This window comes from Hipposideros armiger, unplaced genomic scaffold (assembly GCF_001890085.2).
Source record: "Hipposideros armiger isolate ML-2016 unplaced genomic scaffold, ASM189008v1 scaffold_11, whole genome shotgun sequence".
NCBI classification, from domain to species: domain Eukaryota; kingdom Metazoa; phylum Chordata; class Mammalia; order Chiroptera; family Hipposideridae; genus Hipposideros; species Hipposideros armiger.
In genome coordinates this window covers 5593197-5614835 of record NW_017731361.1, presented here as the reverse complement: position 1 = coordinate 5614835, position 21639 = coordinate 5593197, and the positions used below count along the sequence as shown (strand labels likewise).

Here is a 21639-nt window from a genome sequence, read left to right as displayed (position 1 = left end):
GTCCCCCTGGGCTCCTGTCACACCCTGTGCACCTCTTGTATTATTATTATTACACTTACTGAATCCTCTCATCTGTGTTCCTGTCACCTTTTCGCTGGCAGAACCTTAAGGACAGGAACCTCCCTGATTCATCTCTATCTCTAATGCATTGCGTGTAGGCATACAGTAGGAGCCCAATAAATACGGGCTGTCTAGTAAAAGCTGCACAGCTAGAGGTGACAAGAGGAACATAATTGCTTCTGTGTGAGTGAAAAGAGACAGGGAGTGAAAGTCCAGAGACCTGAGCAGAGAAAGAGTCAAAAAGAGGAAAAGAAACTTACCCAAGATCATGCAGTTGGGGGCAGGGGTGGGACAGGCAAGTGTCCTAAAGCCAAAGCCAAAAAAATCTCATCTCCTATCCCCTCACTCAGTGCTTCATCCGCTATGTTATGCAAACTTTGATGATGACGCGAAAGGGTTTTTGATGGCATTGATATAAGTAAACAAATGAATTTGTGGGCTTGACAGATGGCCAGCAATAAATTCATTAAAGGTAAATATTGATGTCTGAAGATTATATATCACTATGTTTTAGTGCATCAGGAAAACTTGCGTGTTCATTTTGGTTTCTTGGCAAATCAGTGAGACTCCAGACAAATCATGCCATTTTTCTGGGCTTTTGTTTCTTTTGGCTGTAGAATTTTGCTGGCTAAAGAGCATGTGATCAACTTCTATGCTTTTAATGGTCTTTATTTGAGAATGCTTAGCCGGATATGGAAAATCTATGGTTCTCTTGGGTTTCATAAGGATCAAATCCCACAGCGATATGTAACTTGTGTGGTTTATAGAATTATAGGACCTCAAAGCAGTGAGGAGCTTGGTAAATCATACAGTGAAATTTTCCAGCTTGTGGTTCAATTTCTTTAACAGAATCCCTAGCAGGTAGCTGCTGAGCTTTACTTCACAATCCACAATAAGAGAAAAGTGGTTTAGTTTGAAGGAAGCTAGTATTGTGTGTGTGTGTGTGTGTGTGTGTGTGTGTGTGTGTGTGAGAGAGAGAGAGAGAGAGGGGGGGGGGGGGAGAGAGAGAGGAGTCCTTTCTGATTGGGTTATGCCTACAAGTCCATTTCACTTTCTGCAGGGATGATGATGACTTCTTGGTTGCTTTACATAGCCAGTCCTCCCCTAGCACAGGGCTTAGTGACAATAATCACGTAATGTAACAGCACTTATGAATTGTCAGAGGCTGTGCTAAATGCTTTCCAAACAATAGCTTGTTTAATCTGTATAAGAATCTTATGAAGCAAATACTATTATTACCTTTATTTTTCCAATAAAGAAATTAAGATTCAGAAAGATTAAGTAACTTGCCTAAAGACACGTGTCTGCTAAGAGGTACAGTCTCAAGTCTATTTCAGACTGACTGGAGCTAATAATAACTAAATAAATGTTTACTGAATCCAACTAATGATATCCCTATCCACTACCATGCCTATTCCCTGGCTACAGATGAGAGAGAAGTGTAAAGTACACGTAAGTAAAACAATAGCAATATTTGTATAAGAATTGTGAATTTAATTCAACTAAGGGATTAATTTTTTCATATTAGTGAAATTTTTCCATCAGTTATGAGGTTTGGGTTTCAAAAACCCAAATAATAAGAAGATATTAAAATATTGTAATACTTCATACTAGAACTACATACTTCACTAGACCATATTTACAGGTACTCTTTTTAAGTTAATATATAACCAAGTCTACTGTAAACAAAGCAATAAATATAAGGCTGGATCGATATGGAAAGCAGAGTAATAATTTAGGCTGCCCTAAAGAGGAACTTGATAAGACATTTCTGTGGGAGGCTTGCCAGGGTTTTTGTTTTTGTTTTGTTTTGTTTTCCTTTTACAGCACAGTCTAAAATAGAGATGTAATTTCTATATTAATAAAAATGGAAATCTGAGGAAGATAGAACTAAAATGAGTGAATTAACTAAAAGTTGATATTCTCATTTAAGTGGGTGTATTTTAAATAAAGAAGGAATTTGACCATCTCATTTAATTAATCATTAACAGGAAACTCTAGCCAAACTCGTAAAGCAGGCAAAGTTTAGGCATTCAACTGGCTTCTCTCTCTGGATTCCCGTCTCTTTTGGGGTTACCCTAGATGCCTAGTAACCTAAGCCTGCCTCTCTCTTCCAGAAGGAGCAGCACCCCATACTTTAGGCTTTTATTTCTTATGTCAAGATCCTTTCAGATGCAAGTGTTGAAAAGCTAACTCCAATTGGCTGGGAAAAAAAAAATTATCAGTGAGTGTACTAGTCAAGTCTAGAGGTAACCCTAGCCTCAAGATTGAGATATTCAGATTCTATAATTGGGAATCTATCTCCAGATCTCTTTGCTCTTTTACATTTTTTGTCAACCCATTCTGATGGAGGCTCTAAAATGGTAGAATACAGCTGCTCCAAGCTTGCATCTTATCAGCTTAGCTACTCTAGTTGAAAAAGGACAAGTTTCTGATACCCCCAGAAGGCCTGGGATAAAGTGTCATGTGCCCACCTCTGAACTAAGGCTGTAATAGGCCTAGCTTGGCCCATCCATAGATTTCAGGATGGGGTTAATACCACCACACACACATAGACTGAAGTTGGGGAAAGAATAGTTTTTCCGAAGTAAAATTGAATTCCCAGTATATGTGGAGAGTGGCTATGTGGCCAGCAAAAACCACATCTACCCACCATAGTGTCACGATCAAGGACATACCCAGTACCCTCATAGGATGGAGATTGGTCTTCAAAAGCATTGTGGTGTCCCTAAGTAATCCATTGCTGGTGATGCTGCCCAGTTCATGAGTAAACCAATCTTCTTGACTTCATAATATAGTTACCATGAGGATGGATTCAGCGAAGTTGGGCCATAAGCAACACACAAGGGACTTTCAGGTTGTAGCCTGTTCTGCATAGCCATCCATGACTCCTGCTCTAATTGAATTTTTGTAGAATGCCTAAAGGAAGATGAAAGTGGAAAATGAGCTGGTAATGGACAAGCACTTTTTTTTTTAATAAGCCCATTAATAGGGCACATTTGGGTGCTTAATGATTGTTATGAATCACATTGGCCTGAGCATTTTAGTCCTGCAGAATTACTTTCACAATGGTGCAAAGATACACAAAGGGTGCCCAAAAAATGTACACACATTTTTAAAAAGGAAAAAAAACTATATTAAAATTACACTGATGGTAACCACTTTGAGCACCTCTTGTAATTGCAGAAGTCAAGTGTGACTTGTATTCATCTTTTGCTACCTGTATATATTGAGTATTGCTATTTTAAGACAGTTTTTCCTTTCTTAAAATGTGTGTACATTTTTTGGCACTCTCTGCACATACAAGAATACTCACTGTAACATGGATTATAATAGTGAAAAATTGGAAACAAATATTCACCAACAAAAGAAAGGTTAACTAAATGATAACATAGCCAAACAATAGAAAACTGTGCTGCTATTACCTGAAAATATTGGCATGAAAAGAAGTCCAAAAACATATAATGAATGGAGTTGAAAAATATGTATAGTAAAATCCCACTTTTAAAAAAACTGTAAGTATGTGCATGCACACACACACACACACACACACTCACACTCACACTCACACACACTCTCATACACAAAAAGATCTGTAAGAATGCATACCAGCTCTTAATAATAGTTACATCTGCAAAATGGGATTATGTGGGGCAGAGTTTTACTTTTTACTTTATGTATTTCTGCCTTCTGTGTGTTTGCATTTTTAAAAATAAGTATGCATTTTTTTAGCATGTATTGTTTAAAAATTTTTAAAACAGAAGTAATAGCTAATGTTGTTTTGTTTTCCTAGGGCCATCCTCACAAATTTTTCTTCAGAGCCTCCAATCTTCCTTTTGTAATGTCTTTCCCCATTTGTCATATTCATCACTCATACCCTCACTCCTCAATGCTCTCCATTTACCCTATAGAGTGACCCAGTCAGGACTCACAGTCTTATTAAGCATTATTTCTAATTAAAAAAAAAGACTGATTTGTAAAACACATGTGGAATGTGATATCAGAATAGCCATTCAATAACCTTTTTCTTCCTCTTTTTGTTCACAATGGATTCCCTCACTAATTCCAGACAGATCTTTATTCATAATAAAAATAAATTTAGATAGATAGATAGATAGGTGATAGATCGATCTCATAGGTGGAATAAAGTTGAGTAGTTAGAAACTGATCAAGGAGGCTCTGCTGGTCTGATGAACAGAAACACGTGTGTTGAAATCCCTGCGAGGTAAAATAGAAAATGAAAATCAGGAGCAAGGAAAGGGGAATAAAAATATGCTGGACATCATTCGATAACTATTTGCTGCTGGTAATTTTAGGGATGGAAAACCCATCAGGCCTATGGAGCTAAAATTAATCAACAAGTATTCATGGAGTCCCTCCTTCTTCTATTACTGGTTCTGGCTTCCTGCCTGCCCATGGCCCAGGCTGGAGACATTTGCATGACATTTAGTTTGTCAAGACAGAAGGAGCAAAATAAGCAGGCAGAGGCTCACAGCAGCCTCTATACCCCATCACGTTTGTTGGAATCACAGTCAAGCGAGACAAATTCCTTCTGTGAAAGACTATAACACTAGCTTCAACAGTGTAACCATCACCACATCACCTGAAAAAAGGCCCAATTAAGTAGAAGTGCTAGTTCTGCAAAGCAACCGTCAATTCATTTGTGTACCGTTTGAAATTTTTAAAGTACAAATCCACATTTTTTTGACCATTCAAGCCAGAAAAGGAAATCTGTAGGACGTGTAACAACTATGCTTAATTTTCAGGGTTCTTTCTCTTGCTGACAAACATTTCAGGTCATGACTAATTCCCTTAAAATATAAAATGTGATGTTTATGTCATCACTGTTAATGTTTTGATAAATAGCTATTGTAGTGGACATCTGTTGTTTTCTGAGTGTCCAGCATCCCTTTTCTCCTAGTTTAATTTAAAAGCCCAGTTACTTGGGGGAGTATCTCTCTCTCTCTTTCTCCCTCTCCCTCTCCCCCACCCCCACCACCGCCTCTCCCCCTCTCTCTCCCTCTGACTTGTACCCCACTGCTGAATGTCAGTGGTGGGCAACTGACCCAGGCTTTGCCAGTCAAAGCACACATACCTTCATCCCTCGGTCATAGTAATTGGTTCAGGGATGAGCATATGACCCAACTAGACCAATGAAGTCCTTCCCAGGGATACCCATTAAAATTATTGGGGGAAAAAGAACTCTCTTCCACTGAAGTTACTGAGCTGGTAGGATGTTTTAAATCCAGGTGCTGCAGGCCACCAGGTGGAGATAGCCTTCCCAAGAATAAAGCCAAAACAGGAAAGGAAAGTTAAGAGATAGAGTTCAAGCCCTTTTGACACCGTTTGAGCCCCTGGATCCAGCCTGCCTAAAACCGAACTTCCTCTGGCTGTCTCAATACATGAATACACTTTCTCTTTGCTTTCACAGTTCTGTTTTCTTTTTAATGCTCCAAAAAAAAAAATGTTCTGATAGAATACTAATGACAAGCTTTCCTTATAAATGTTATTTTCCACGAGATAAATAACTTGGAGGAGACCCTTCTTAATTCAAATCAGTGATGCTGACCTCCTACAAACCCTCCCTCTCTGATCACTATCTTCATACCACACCCACCTCCCTGTCCTTCATTACCTGGTGACATCTTGAGGCATGTGCCTCTGTCACCACACTTCCACAAGTCTGGATTGTTTGACAGCAGCTTGTTACGGTATCTGTCTCCATTTCCTCCAGAGTACAGATTGAATCTTAACCATTTTATATCCCTGCAGCCTTACAGTGGGGCCGAATGTGTAATCGTTGCCATTTTGTCGAAGAAATTTTATTTTGCTGAAGAAATAAGTGAATTGGAGGGAAAATTACTTGTAGAAGTCCCTTCTATTAATAAGGATTCCACGATTAATTGAAACCATCAATAAGATAGCTAATTATCAAAAGACCAAAGTGAACCAAATTGACACTGAACCCTGAAAGTGTCAGGCATTGATTGGTAGCTATTTTGTTGAGAAGTTGTCCTTTCTCTGGTCATTGGAGTTGAAAGGGTGGGTGATTGGAGAGTGGTTATTCTTTCTTTTAAAAAACATTTACTATTTTTAAAGTTTCATAAAAGTTAATAACCTCTCTTGCAAAATGTTAATACCAAAACAGAGAGTCTGCAACATGGAGTACAGGCTGTTGGTTGTAAGGGGGGATGCAGGGACAGCACTGGTAGCCAGCAGCTTTCTGAGAACTTGTAGGCAGTGCAGTAGGGTGGCTCATGGTAGGGCCCTTCTTTATGACACAGCATGGAAAACCTGGGAACGAGGTCATGAGAAGTGTAAAAAGAGGCAGCACTATCTGTGTAGCACGGGATGATTGAGTGAGAGAGTTTCACAATTAAAACGGGCAAGTGCTAGAAAAAAAAATCTGCTCTAATTTGGGATAGGATCAAGGCATTGGGGTGAACAAATACTCCCTCTGTGTAAGCAAAAATCTCAATAAAATTTCTAGATGAGTAAGAAAACTTCCGAGTATGTGAGCTCCAGTTATGACATGTTACCGGCATTTGGAGTTTCCCTTCCCCGCTCCCACTACAAGGCAATGAAGCCTAACTTTCTCCATGTGCTTCAGAGATATTTACTTAAAACTCTACAACAGCCTTCCCTCCTTGCCTCCTTCCACATGCTGCTCCTGACTCCTTTTCTCAGGCGCAGCTTTCAGTGCACTCACTGCCTTCAACCACTGAACCCTCTAAGTCTTTGCCAGGAGGTCTTCCCTTAGCATAGGCGGTTCCAGAAAGTCCATCTCTTCCGTAGAGATGCCCAACGACTGGTCTGCCTTACTTTAGCCTCCAAAATGCTTCCCCTGTCCAACCACAGCTTCCCACCTCTGCTGCCACCACTCCATTGCAAATCTTCATCTTTCCCAGGGCCAATGCACCTGCCCCCTCACTGCTCTCTTCACTTCCTCTCTTTGCTCCTACAACACAGGCTCCACGTTATAGGTGGAATGATCTTTTCAAATAGCCAATTGGGTTATGTCCACAATTATGCTGAGAAATGTTTAACAACTGCTGGGAGGGGCAGTATGTAGCTATCTATTACAAATTTTTCTTATATAAAGGCTATCTAGCATGCAATTTATTTTAAAAAGTATAATATATAACCCTCTTTATAGTAAATTCTATATGGCCTATTGACTTTCACAGAATGGTTTCAGTGATTTTTGCGAAACTCTTGTATTCATGGTAAACCTATAGCTGCAATTCAACCAAGTTTGGGGACGTGGACTACACGTGTTTGATTAATATTCATTTCAGCAAAGAAGTTGTTCATGCCATTGAAGTTCACCCATGAATGTTGGCTGATTCTTTTTTTTTTTTTACCTTAACAAATGAGATGAAAGTGAAACAACAAATATGTATGATGGTCTGCACTCATTTGTGAATGATATGAGTGACTTCTTTGCTGATCAGATAATAGTTTTCAAGTACAGGAAAAATCTTTCCTCAATATTTTGTGTTATTCATAAACAAATACACTTTTAAGTTTAATCTGTATAAATAAAATTTCTTCCATGATTTTCTTAAGTTTGGACAACCAAAATAAATCAAGCCTGATTTGTAGTGTTTTCCAATTTTGATAAAGTAAATACTCCACCATGGTTGATTTCAAACTACCAAAATAACATTTCTGAATGCAGAGTTACAAAGAGATAGGCTGTATCACACCATTCATAGTATGTCCAATACAGAACAAAAGGAAATTACTTTATAAAGCATAGATAATAATAAAGTAGTAAAAAAATAGTAAAATAACTAAGTGAAATTTTGAGCATTTATTACTTTCATTTAAAAAAATATTTAAGTTTGTAAATAAGTTAGTGTTTAATATTGGCCATAATTAACAACTGACTTTTAAAAAATCCTGAGAATGTAACAATCAGCCCCTGAAGGCTTGTATAGTATAGCTGGCTCCATCACACTACTGAACTGTCATTTCTCTGCTTAAACTTCTGGCTACCCAATGCACTGATTATCTGGGGGAATTAGTGAAGACAGGCAATGACGATTTTCAATAAAATTAGTAATCACTTTTGCTGTGGTGAATTGATGATACAAAAATTCTTCAATTCCCCCCTCCTGTTTTCCTAACCAGGCTTGGTGTTTAAAAACTCCTTTTGTGTGTACCACCTCATTTGAGGCTTACAGGTGTCCTGTGAGATATCCTTCCTGTACAAATGGAAGGAACAACAAGGCTAGGAAGAAGTAACTGACTGGCCCCAGCTCATTCAGTTAAGTAAATGGCAGAATAAGATTTTAAACCCAGGTCTTACATTGAAAATTAAACAGGAAGCTAGAGAACATATAATAGACGAATACTGACATCAAATTTTTAAAATTGTAACAAGTGTCCTTTGTAATTCTTTAGAATCTGATATAAAGTACATTCATATCTTGTTCAGGGATCCCCATACCAAGGAGGTTTTGACCTTTTAGACTCCGGTATTTCTAACTTAGCTTTAAAACAAAATAAAACCCGGTTTGATCTAATAAATAGGATATAAGCACAAAAATGAAAATATATGTTCTCAAAAAATGAGCTGAGTTTCCACCTAGAAATTGAGCAGATTGAAACAATCTCTACCAAAGAACATGGGACAGAAAAGATTAAATCAGAAGAGGAAGAAAGCTAATGACATAATGGCCAGCCACAAATGCCACAAATGAAAAACAAAGTACGTAATACTAGTTACAATTATTCAGTGTGCTTGCTCTAATGTCTCTAAACACTAAAAACATTACGTTCCTGCTTATTACAAAACTTATCTCTTTTATCTGCTGATATTTACCTCATCTTTGAATCAAGTGTTGCTTAAACCAAGTTCTGCCAGCATAAAGAATATCGACTTCACAGAATATAGAGCATTTCATGCATATGAGTAGAAACTGTGATATTTTAGGTTGTTATGATGAAATCATTGAAAGTATCACAAGAAGCAGCGAGACACCAGGACATGGGTAACAATTTAGTATTTCCCAGTTCATGTGGGAATATTAATTCCAATTACAAAGAGAAGCACCAAAGTGGAATTCACTATGATTAAGAACTTACTATAATACTACATGGGAAGTGTTTATAACAGACATGTCTGGTGTAAAACACAGATACAGAAGCAGAGAGATGGGGCATTGAAAACTCAGCTGGCTTCCCTTGAACCCTTACCTTACAAAGTTAAAAAGAATAGAAATGTTTCCCAAAGTCAAGATATTATTTTTTTAAAAGCACCCACTAGCTATGATAGGTGTAGGAATAATTTTTTAAAGTAAGTTCTGACAACCCACAAGAGCTGCTTGTGTTGGTTTAATATAAAATTAACATATTCAGTGAACTATCCTATTCAAAATTATTAATACATACAAACATGATAAAAATTTGATTCCAATTTACATGTAACATGTATTTAAAGTGTGTGTGTGTGGGGGGAGATAGAAAGCTAGAATAACTGAAACTAGAGCTATGGGAAGGAATTATGGGCTCTAGGAAAGGAAGTCACAAGAAGGTATCCTCATGTAGAAGGAAATATATGTGATAAACAATATTAGAGTCAGGAATGAATGTGGTATAATCTGTGTGACCTTTCTTCCACAGGATCTCCCTTCACTGATACTACTCAATGCATTCATCTCAACTAATCCAAGTTTCCCATTCTCCCTGGAAAATGTACCAACTGATACTCCAGGGCATTCTGAACACTAGAGCCAAGGTTAGTTCTTGTACTTCACACATTTCTTCTCCCACCTATTAAGTTGTATGCTAATAGTTCCTTGTGTGTTTTGTCCCCCAAAATATGTTTATTCCATTTGTGCTTGTTATTGTAATTACTTAAATGTTAAGTAAAAGAATGAAATATCAGTAAAAAAAAAAAAGTTCTATAAAATCTAAATGGAAAGCTGCCCTATAGACAATTACTGGATATAAGACAACTTTAAAAGATTGAGGTGAGGGCTGGGGGATGAATCATAAAAATTTAGAAATCTTCATTCATAATATTTTGTAAGTACTTTTAATTTCTTGCTCTACTCTTTAAAAATGGGGGAAATAGTGATACTAAGTATTAATATTTACTAATGATGATTAAATACTTTCTGTGTCCCAGGAATTAAGTCTAAGCACTTCACACACATTGAACTTGTTTCATCTTTATCCCTTGAGTTAGTACTATTATCACCCCCACTTTACAGATGTTGAAAACTGAAGCACAGATGGTGAGGTTGCCCAACGTCATGGCAGTGGGGACGACCCAGTCAGCGTGCTGATGCAAGGGAGTGTAGTTGATACATGAGCTAAGACGTGAAATTCCAGTCAGTGGTCTGACAAAAACTTTAGACCTTCATCAAAGGATTAGCAAACAAATTTCAAGTCTACATTTTATGTTTTAAAGCTTGAACTTTGCAAGTATAATTTTTTTATGATTCCTTGCTTTAACTGACTTTTAATTAAATACCACTCCAATCCTATCAGCTAGAAGGCTTTGCCTGTCCTAGAAAGGGGCAGATAAAAGACGATGGTCTTAAAAACCAGAATGGGAGTTGGGGTGTGTACACAGGGGCATGGGGAGTTATTGTAGATGCTTGAGCAGGAGCATGGCATGGTTTCATTGATGTTTAGGAGGAATAATCTGGCACTGAGGCTTGAATTATTTTAATGAGAATGGATATAATAAAACAGATGAACAGAATGGGAGAACTCACTTGGATAACATATCAATTGCTGTATAAATGTAAAAGGTGGTTTGGTTAATATTTAAGGTTTTATTAGCCTTAGGATATAGCCTCAGACCCTTTCTATCCATTCATTCATTCATTCAACAAATATCCACTGAGCACTTAATATGCACTAGTGGTAGAGTGGTGAAAAAGAAACACAGGCCCTGTCTTCACTTCACAGGGCTTATGTTCTAGTGGGGGAGACAGAAATTTAATAAATGAGCCCATAAATAATGAACTATCATTGTAATGTGCTATCAAAGTACAGGGCACTATGAGAACACATAATAATGGGTCTTTGTTTTTGTTTTGTTTTGTAGAAGGGGAGCACTCAAGTGTTTAAACACAAGACAATAAGAATGAGGATCTTTGGTAATACTTGTACACTTTTCATTAACTCAGTTGGCCTCCACACAACCCAGTACAAGTGATATGATGTCTCGTTGACTCAATGTCTTATTATAACTCTGGAAAATATTTGCTGAGGGCCCACTATGCACTGGGCTCTACTCTAGGAGCGGGACATACAACAATGAATGAGACAGATCAGGAGTTTGGATGGGTCACCTTCATTCCCATTTCTACTTCTGAGGCAATCAATTATATTCTCCATCAGATGGGGATTCGTCCTATTTCTTCTCTCGTAATTATAACTTCCCAGGTTACAGCTAGGTAATTGTCACAGCTAAAGACCTAAGATCTTGAGTGTATATAAAATACTTTCAATAGTGCCCAGCAGACAGAAGCTCAGTAAATTTTAACTACTAGAAATGCTATTATTATAATGTTTAATTTCATGCCCTTTCTGTTACACTGGATTTCATTTTTTGAACGAAATTCCACACACACTTATTGCAAGCCTATCATGGGATTTACATACTCTTTCATGGGAATTATGAGATCAGTGAAGGAAAACCTCTTTAATATTGTCTAATTCTATCCTCCACACTTAGGAGCTGTGTGACCTTGGATAAGCATCAATCTCTGTTAAGCTTCAGTTTCCTCATGTTGAAAAATTAGATTAATGCCCATCTATTCAGCTATTGTCAGCAAAAGTGGGTCGCAGAGTTAGGGGGGAACGGGGAGCCAATAAATGTTAACTATAAAGCATAACAACTTAACTCTGAAAAATGGACACTAGCTTAATAATCTACAGTTTATGCATGTTTTTAAACAAAAACAAAAGACTGAAGAATAAGATTTTTTTTTCTATCAAATTCAAAATTAACAGGCACGTTTAGACCATTGAAAAGAAAAATTAGGAAAATGTCACACTTTTGCTCAATTGAAAGTGTTCTCAACAGCCACTTTTTAATTAAAATGATGTGAGCTTTCTTCTATTTTTAAGGTGGTCTGCTGGACCTGCAAGGGAAAAAAAAAAAAACGAGTGGGGAAAATGTTAATTAGGAACTCTAGTAAAATTGGACATTATTTAAAAGCAGAGTACCCACCACCTGGAATTTGATCAGGTAAAAAAGATGAAGCGAATTCTTTTCTTAGAGCAGAGATTCAATTATAAAGTAGGTTTATGGTATAGGGAGAAGTATTCTATTAGGTAACTAATAATCCCTTTTTCAAATGTATATACAAATTATTATATATAATATATATTTACATGAAGTATTTACATATAAATAACCCCTAATATAATTTTAAAGCAGGTTTACCAGGATAATCGTGTTATCATGAGTTACTTAACTCAATTTTAAAACATGCATAACATTACTCTAAGTTTGGGTCTTGATTTTGTTTTCCCCCCCCATAATGTTGTTGGTGGCTTGGGGACCCAATCCACAGAAGACATCTGATTCTACTACTTGAGACTCGGAAGGTGGGAAAACGGGCACATCGGCAAGTAGCGTTCTCAGAGTAAATTCTCCTTTTTTATCCTCCAGGAGCACCCAAGGCAAGGGCCTCCCTATAGCTAACTTGCGCCAAGTGCAGGGTCAAGAGGAGTCATCCCTTCTGGATTCAGAAGGGGGTTCTGTTAATAACTGAGTTGCTGCTCAGCGCCCTTCATGAAAATTCTACAGGCGGTGGGTTCTCCGTTGGCAAAGGTTTTGGTTCCCTTTTCTGTGGCAGCGGGCGTCTCTTCCTTTGCCAATATGGCGGCCCTAAGGTCCGTCTGCAGGCGGCCCGTGTAGATTGTCTCCGGACAGGCCGCTTGCTAAAAGCCTCGTTCGCTCCTTTCACCATCGGACAACATATAGGGCAGCGGCTACCCTCAGAACCGAGGAAAAGCACACTTCCGTTGCCACGAACGAGAACCTTTGCCAAGATGGTGGCCGCGCGGCCGGGCCGGCGTCAGCGTCCTTTACCAAGATGGCGGAGGGCGGCTTCCGGCACGCGCTTCCCCAATCCTCTTTAAGATGTCAGAGCAGAGGCGGCCGCCGCCGGAGTTAGAGCGCGGCCTGAGGAAGAGTGGCTGCGGCTGAGCGCCCGAGCAGGGACTAGGTGGAGCTGCGGCAGCCTCCGCCCCCGTCAGGAGCTGGCAAGCGCTGTCACCTGTGGGGGCGCAAAAGTTACCTTCCGAAACCCTAAAGCAACACAGCACCACCTTTCCCCAAGTCACAAAAATCATGTGTGCCGCACAAGGTAGGAGGCTGGGTCCCGGCGTCGCCCAAACACTCCTGACGCGACTAGCTGGGGCAGGGGGCTGGTCGGGGACCTCCCGTGCGGGCACCCTGTGCCCCACGCCCCTCTCCTTGGGGATTGGCCACGTGTTTCCCTCGGACTGAGGGGGAGGCGCGTAACGGGAACAGCTGGAGGGAGTTTAATGCTGACATCTTGAGGCTGCGTGTATTTTGTTTTAATTGGAGGGGTTGGGGTCCCGTGAATAAAAACGGGCGGGTGACGCATTGAGTGGAGAGCAGCGAAAGTCAAGATTCGGGGTGGGTCTTTCATGGGACACTTGGACACGGGCCCTGGAGGGGGGTGGCAGGAGAGGTCAGGAGTCTTTGGGGGGCGGGGGGACCGCACTTTGCAAGCAACTTAACCATTTCGCCTGCAACTTGCTTTTAGGCCTGCCACCCCCTGCTTTCCTTAAAAATAATGCTTAAAAAGTGCAAAGAAAGCCAGCTCGCCGGAGGTTTTGCATTTGGCGTGCAACTTCCTTCAAGTGTGAGCGCGCTGGGAGGGAGGGAGGGATGGGGGTTGAACTTGGCAGGCGGCGCCTCCTTCTGCCGCCGCCGCCGCCGCCGCCGCCTCGCAGACTTGGGGAAGAGGGTGGGGGACCGCTGGGGCGCGGGGGAGGGTGGGTTCTGCTTTGCAACTTCTCTCCCGGTGCGAGAGCGCGGCGGCGGCGGCTGCAGACGGGGCCGCCCAGACGATGCGGGGGTGGGGGACCTGCCGGCACGCGACTGCCCCCCGGCTCAGAGTACGTATGCGCCGACCCCTCCTCTGCCCTGCTCTCCCTGAAGCGTCCCCAGAGGGCGTGTCTGGCCGGCCAGCCCAGAGAGCGGCCGAGACGCTGCTGCACTGTTTCCGTGCAACCCCGTAGCCCCTCGCGAAGTGACACACTTCGCGCACCTCGGCCCGGGGGCGGCGGCGCGGACCACCGCCGCTGCTCTGCTGCGGGCCGGGCCCCGGTTCCCCTAGGCAGTCCCATGTCCCCCGCACGAGTGCTGGCGGGGATTGCCGCCGAGGGACAGGGCGAGCTCCCGAGTGGGTTGGGAGTCGCGGAGCTGGGCGGGGGCGGGAAGGAGGCAGCACAAGAGAAACTAGAGAAACTCGGCTTCCCTCTTAATCTCACCCGGTAGAGACCAGGTTGGCTCCCGCCGCCGCCACCTCTCCTTTTTCCTGGGGGTGGGGATGGGTGGGCGAGGAGAAGCCCGGTGCGCGGCAGCGGGCTGCCGGGGCGGGGACCATGCCCGGGCCGCGGGCGTGCAGGCACCGTCGGGGCTAGGGTGGCTGGGCTCGCGCGGAGGGCGTGGGGGCAGGGGCTGCGGCCTCCCGTGCAGTTGCCGAGCGTCGCCAACAGGTTGCACCGTTCCCTGCCGCCGCCGCGCGGCCCCTCGGGCGGGGAGCGGACGGGGGTGGAGTGGGAGCGCGTGTGTGCGAGAGTGTGCGCGCCGTGGCGCCGCCTCCGCCCGCCCCCCTCCCCACCCCAGCTCGGTCCCGCTCGCTAGTCGCGGCCGGGCGGCCCTTTCGCGTGTCCGCGCTCCCTCCCCTCCTCCTCCTCTTCCTCCTCCTCCTCCTCCTCCTCCTCCTCCTCCATTTTGCGAGCTCGAGTCTGTGACGGGAGCCCGAGTCGCCGCCCGTCCGTCGGGGACGGATTCTAGTGGGTGGAAGGAGACGCAGCAGCTGGAGCGGCCGAAGCGGCGAAGCGCCGGGACGGAGGACGCGCGCCCCGAGCCCGGCCCGCAGAGAGGGCGCGGAGCGGGGGACTGGCTTGTCAGCCGGGAAATGGGAGACTTTCTTAAATAGGGGCTCTCCCTTCCCCCCATGGAGAAGGGGGCAGCTGTTTACTTCCTTTTTTTTTGAAAAAAATCTATCTCCTGCTCCTCCTGCTTTCACATGCCAAGTTGTTTATCTCGGCTGCGGTGGGAACTGCGGACGGTGGCGGGTGAACGGCACCTCTCCCAGAGGTAAGAAGCTGGGGGCCGGGACCGGCGCAGCCGCTGGACCCCCCGAGGTGCGGCTCGGACAGCCGCCGCGGGAGCCGGTAAACTTTTATTAGCCTCCGGCAATGGGGGTGGGGGCTGGTGAGGGCCGGGTGACGGTGACGAAAGGGCATTGCGCGGGTGACAGCGCTGGCCTCTTCCTCTCCGTCGGCTGCCTTCCCCCGGCCAGGCCGAGGGGGAGGAACCTAAGCTGTGACTCTGTGAGTGGAGCCCCGTTGAGCTGCCCCGGGTTTCCAGCCTCTCGTTCCTTGGCGCGGAATCCTGGCCTTTTTTTTTTTTCTTTCAAGTTCCCTTCGTTTTCCCTCGCAGGGGGCCGCCCAGACACCCATTTTAATGGTGAACGTTGAGCCGCTTCCGAATTCTACTCGCCCAAATATTTCCACTCCACCCTGGTGCGCCCGAGCGCGATCAGGGTTTCAGTCGAGGCTCCAGCTCGTCTTAATTCTGGCAGGCGCGCAGGGTGTGAGTGTGCGTGTCCGTGTCCGTGTGTGTGTGCGCGCGCGCGTGAGCGCACACTCGGGGGGCTGACAGCCTGCAACTTGGAGACTTCGGTCAGGTCTGGTGTTATCGGGTAGGAGTGGGCGTGTCGGAGGGAGAACTCAACAGGTCTGTACACATTTCTCTTTTAACCTCGCACTTAACCTTCCCCCCACACCCCCCGCCCCCACAGAGGGTTTGTTCTTTGGCGCTTGGCAGCATTTCGAGTCTGACGTTTCTAAGTGGCCCCTTTTCGAAAAAGACCCTCCCTTCACTGTAATCGTTTTCTGGTGAGATTTTTGACAAGCGCGAGTTTGACGTTTGGGATTGCAGACTGGATAATGGCAGCCTTGTAATACCATTTAAGACCCCCTGGCATGGTTCATTGAAGCCGATTAATGTGCCAGGGTTGTTCGCAGTTTAGACTGGGGGATAAAATCGTTGGAGGGATCGTTTCGTTTTATGAGGTGTTGTTTTGGTTTCGAGTTTGAAGGCAGCTGTCAAAGCTGCGTGGAAATTCATTAGGTTCCATTTGTGTTTAGAGATCGAGATCGTTATCAGATAAATGGGGCGGAGGGACGGGGAGATAAGCAGTTTACCCTCAAGATTTGTGTGGCAGATCCTCACCCGTCTCGTCTCTCTGCCTTCATCACATATCATTCTCAGTGAGGGCCAGTGAAGTTTATGTTTCTTCAAGTCTCCGTACAGGAAAAGTTTCTTTCCATTGGGTGGGATTTGACTATAATGTCGCAAATGTGTATATACCGTCTCATAAAACATTCTGATTATTAACAATATACTAGCAACTTCATCCTCTTGAGAATAGGCTCAGAATTGGGATAGGTGAAGGTTTATCTGAGCATTTTATTGGATTTTTAAAAACCTGGATAGATATGAAAGTGATTTTCCAGTTCTGGGTTTTTCTGTTTTTCAGTACTTCGATATTTGGAAGGGGAAAATCTTAATTTAGAGAACAGTAATTTTTCATACTGAGGGTCTTAAGCAGTTTTAAAAAATAAATGTATCTTCATCTATATATTGTAAGGGTTGAGAGGGACTGCATTTGTTACATTTAAATAAGCAAAAATTGTAGTGAAAAGCTACTGCACATGCTATTCTTTTTAAAATCTAAATTTTAGTTGGCCTGTTTTATATTGTAGGTCCAAAATTTTAAAGCAGGCTTTATTCAACAGGTACATTCAATAAGAAATACTGGTTAAAAATAAGAGCCTTTTCCTACCCTATGGGAAGATGAGCAGATCATCAGTATTTATTTTTCAAATAAGATGTCCAGGGTTCGCCAGTAGGTTGTACTAAAAGGTTTGGATGTGTGCCTAGCTGGTAGGAGGGGAATTTGAGAATAATTAGAGAATTCTAGCATAGTATTTGTCAAATTTTATGTGTATTGATTCTCAGAAAAGCAAACTGCCTTGATTGAAAAGATAGGAATTTTAATGATCATACTTTAAAAAAATTAAATACTTTGACATCATCTTGAACCTTTAGAATAATCAGATGTAATGAATTATAATGTCTATGATTAACGAAGTTATAGTTCTGTGAGTGGCAGGATGAATTAATCTAGCTTAGTTTGATGCAATTTTGTCCTGAGCCGTGCAAATGGACCGCATTGTACTTTTAAATGTGGCCCACTGAATAGGAGCGGGGTACATGGCTTTTTTATTCTGGAAGACAGAAACTACTCTTCTGATAACAAGGAATTAGAATCGGAGTTAACTAAAAGGTTCATTTAACAGGCTCTTTCTTAGGTACTAATTGGATCACAGAGATAATGTGACTTTATAGCTTATTATGTTTTCCCTCTCTCTTTTTTTGGTAGCTGATAATCACTGATGGACTCTCAGGAATCATTAAGCCCCCCAAGTAGAGAAGAAATCCCCAGCAGTGTGCTTGGTCGGGAAAGGAGAAATGTGATGGACTTCTGTAAAACCCTAAGGGGTGGAGCTACTGTGAAAGTTTCTGCATCTTCATCCTCACTGGCTGCTGCTTCTCAGTCAGACTCCAAGCAGCAACGACTTTTGGTTGATTTTCCAAAAGGCTCAGGAAGCAATGCGCAGCAGCCAGATTTGTCCAAGGCAGTTTCACTCTCAATGGGACTGTATATGGGGGAGACAGAAACAAAAGTGATGGGAAATGACCTGGGATTCCCACAGCAGGGCCAAATCAGCCTTTCCTCTGGGGAAACAGACTTTCGGCTTCTGGAAGAAAGCATCGCAAACCTCAGTAAGTCGACCAGTGTTCCAGAGAACCCCAAGAGTTCAGCATCCGCTGCCGTTTCTGCTGCCCCCCCAGAGAAGGAGTTTCCAAAATCCCACTCTGATGTGTCTTCAGAACAGCAAAATTTGAAGAGCCACACTGGCACCAATGGGGGCAGTGTGAAGCTGTACACCACAGACCAAAGAACCTTTGACATTTTGCAGGATTTGGAGTTTTCTTCTGGGTCCCCAGGTAAAGAGACAAATGAGAGTCCTTGGAGATCAGACCTCTTGATGGATGAAAACTGTTTGCTTTCTCCTTTGGCAGGAGAGGATGACCCATTCCTTTTGGAAGGAAACTCGAATGAAGACTGTAAGCCTCTTGTTTTACCGGACACTAAACCTAAAATTAAGGATAATGGAGATCTGATCTTATCAAGCCCCAGCAGCGTGACACTGCCCCAAGTGAAAACAGAAAAAGAAGATTTCATTGAACTCTGCACCCCTGGAGTAATTAAGCAGGAGAAACTGGGCCCAGTTTACTGTCAGGCAAGCTTTTCTGGGGCAAATATAATTGGTAATAAAATTTCTGCCATTTCTGTTCACGGCGTGAGCACCTCTGGGGGACAGATGTACCACTATGACATGAATACAGCATCCCTTTCTCAACAACAGGATCAGAAGCCTGTTTTTAATGTCATTCCACCAATCCCTGTTGGTTCAGAAAATTGGAGTAGGTGCCAAGGATCTGGAGATGACAACTTGGCTTCCTTGGGGACTTTGAACTTCTCTGGCCGATCGGTTTTTTCTAATGGCTATTCAAGGTAAGATTAATGTTTTCATATTTCTTACGTTTAAGGCAGATTGATAGATTTAAATATTCACTCATGTGTATGTGATCTCTAGCGATTGATGTGTTTCTTCATGTGCATAAGTTTAAGTGGTCTTTAGAAAATAGGCATTGTAGACAACCTAAGTGAATTATATGTACATAACCATTTCAGATTTCTTTGTGAAATAATGGTATTTGGTATCCCATTGGCCTGTGGTTGAAAATTTTATTAAAAGATGTAAAATCATATTGCTCATCAACAGGTATTTTAAGTAAAAATCGTGTAATTTCAAGGGGGTCCAATGTCTGATAATATATTTATTGTGCATATTCATTTAAGTTATTTTAGCATATGCCCTTACATGATCAAGAAAAGTACCCTTCATGCTTTACATAATCAGAAGTCATGCTGCTGTGTTTATACATTTGTGAAGTGTTAGATTGAGGAGATTAAAGGGTTAAAAATTACAAGTACTGACAATAACCTAAAGCAACGCCGTGAACAGTACACTGACACAGTATTAGACCTGGCACTTGCCCACAGGGTTCCTGTCCTAAAGTTGTCCTGTCGTGTCTGCTGATTAATCTCTTTAAGGAAGAATTGGTGGCAACATGGTGCAAAAGAAAATTTTACTTTCAAATGTTCCCACAAGTTCTCAAATAGCTAACTGATGGCCGACACTGTGAAGCTTCAGTTCTCAGCTATGGTTTGGTATCTTTGTCTGGCTGCTTTTTTTCTCAGTCATTTATAAGTATACTGACATTACTGTTTGACTTCAAAAAGGTCTGTAAAAAAACGGAATTACCAGAAAAAAAGTTTTGAATTTTGATGTATCTGTTGGCAGGAGTTAAGGTCTCTACCCTTACCCCCACCCCCAATTCAAATAAGCACTGGGCTGTATATCACATTTTAGGTGTGAAGAAAAATATAAAAATGGTGTTGCAGAGGCACAAGGTTGATTAATCAGTGGGGTGTGTTTGAAAGGCATAGTAGACACTGATTCATTTGTACATAGCATTTCAAGTTTTTTCTTAAATGTTAGTGATAGTCATTGTTACCATTAACTAGCTATTGAAAGTTTTTATTTAAAACTCTTTGAAATCCTTTTTTCTGTTAAAGGGATATCCTAACACTCTGAGGTGTCTCTTCTTTCCTCTTTAAATAGGAAGCTTTTCTTGTTGTGGAAAAATTTTAGACTTAGATTTAGGCTGTGTACTGTTCCTTTAAAAAAGGGTTAGTGGTTTCTCATCAAAAGAAAAAAAAAAAAGCTTTGGTTCTTGTGTGTCTTAATGTAAAAGACCTAATCTATTATTTAAGTAATAATTATCTTTATTTAGAATAATTGTACTTCAGTTTTTTTATTGCTGTCATTCTGAGCTGAAGGTTTAAAATATTTTCAGCAAGGAGATTTGAGATGTTTCTTATTGCATAAACTGTTGTGTTTAAATGTCAGAAGTCATTCTGTGTTTTAAACTTTTCAATCTCCAATTTTTGTCCTTGGAATTCACTACTGAACATGGTTGATTTGACTAAGCTATTTGTAGGAAATGATTACATTGGCTTATATAAAACTTGTAATTGTACAAAGAAAAGTAATGTATTTTAGGAAACTCGGGGGGATTATTACTGAATTTTGTTCTGATAATCACCATGGTATTGTTTTCATTTTCCTTAGTATAAAAAAGGCATAGAACAAGACTTGTTTTCTATTTACAATGAACTTTCATTAAGCCCCATAAAATCTGGAATCTGGAGTCTAAGTCTTAGGTGACCATTGTTACCCATAGATCATTAAAGGTAATTTTAATACCTTTTGTTGTAATTTATGACATAATGTGTCTTCACGTATTTTTAATTTGAGCCTCATAGCAGCCTTATGACAGTAGGCAAAACATTGATGATGTGGCTCTTTCAAGATTGTTTAATATCCAACAAAATAGTTATTTCTATGCTGATGTGTGACTTGGAGTTCTGATGAAAAGGTGTGCTATCTTATATAGGATCATTTGGTAATGTTTGAATTTTTTATACCTTTTGGCATTAACTTGATATTGGGAACTATGATTACCCAGAACAAAGCCTCTTCCAAATAAATTGAAACAATGTTTCTTTTCTAGCCACCACTGAATTAGTCTATTGTTTGCAAACAACAGCCCTGATATAACTAAAAGTGGTGGCTGTCTCTTCTCTATATGTTACTATGGTTCTAGCCAAACATTAGCTGTGACCAGTGGCCCTGAGTGATTAGCAGATCAATCATCAAGTTTAGAACACAGCTGTATTGAATACTGACTTTCTGAATTTTGATATAAAAATATTAAATGCCACCAATAACTTGCATTCCTTTTAAATTAAAAAAAGCATAAATCATAGTTTGACTTTTTAAGATGACACCTAAATTGCTTTTTCTCAGAAGGCTTAAAAAAAATTTACACTCTGTTTGGAGGGCAAAACAAGTTCTTTCTGATGTGTCAACATAGCACAGCATGCAGTTATCAGCTTAAATTGTAAAATCAGGAATGTCATGATTGAGCATAGTAAAGTTTTTCTTTTTAAGGTTTAAGTTCATTAATAGTAAAATGAGAAACCTTACTTGATGCTCAATACATTCTTTAAGTAAAACAAACTAGCCATTCTAACTTAATATGCTTTTTAAATATTGAAATTCACAAAATTTAGCATA

The 21639-nt window shown here is 41.5% G+C and overlaps 1 protein-coding gene across 7 annotated transcripts in view; it reads left to right on the top strand.

The window, feature by feature from the left end:
• Positions 1–13179: 13179 nt before the first annotated feature.
• The window catches only part of NR3C1 (nuclear receptor subfamily 3 group C member 1), a 103610-nt gene continuing 95150 nt past the window's right edge, over positions 13180–21639 (top strand). The window contains exons 1-2 of one of the 7 annotated variants that reach the window (XM_019663296.1): positions 13180–13403; positions 17748–18947. In XM_019663296.1, coding sequence (XP_019518841.1) covers positions 17761–18947 — 1187 coding nt within the window. In that variant the 5' untranslated portion in view covers positions 13180–13403; positions 17748–17760. Of the gene's footprint in view, positions 13404–13632; positions 13700–14015; positions 14185–14908; positions 15395–15728; positions 16037–17747; positions 18948–21639 lie in introns of those variants that run through there. The other 6 variants (XM_019663322.1, XM_019663342.1, XM_019663305.1 and 3 more) reach the window with 6 other exon arrangements.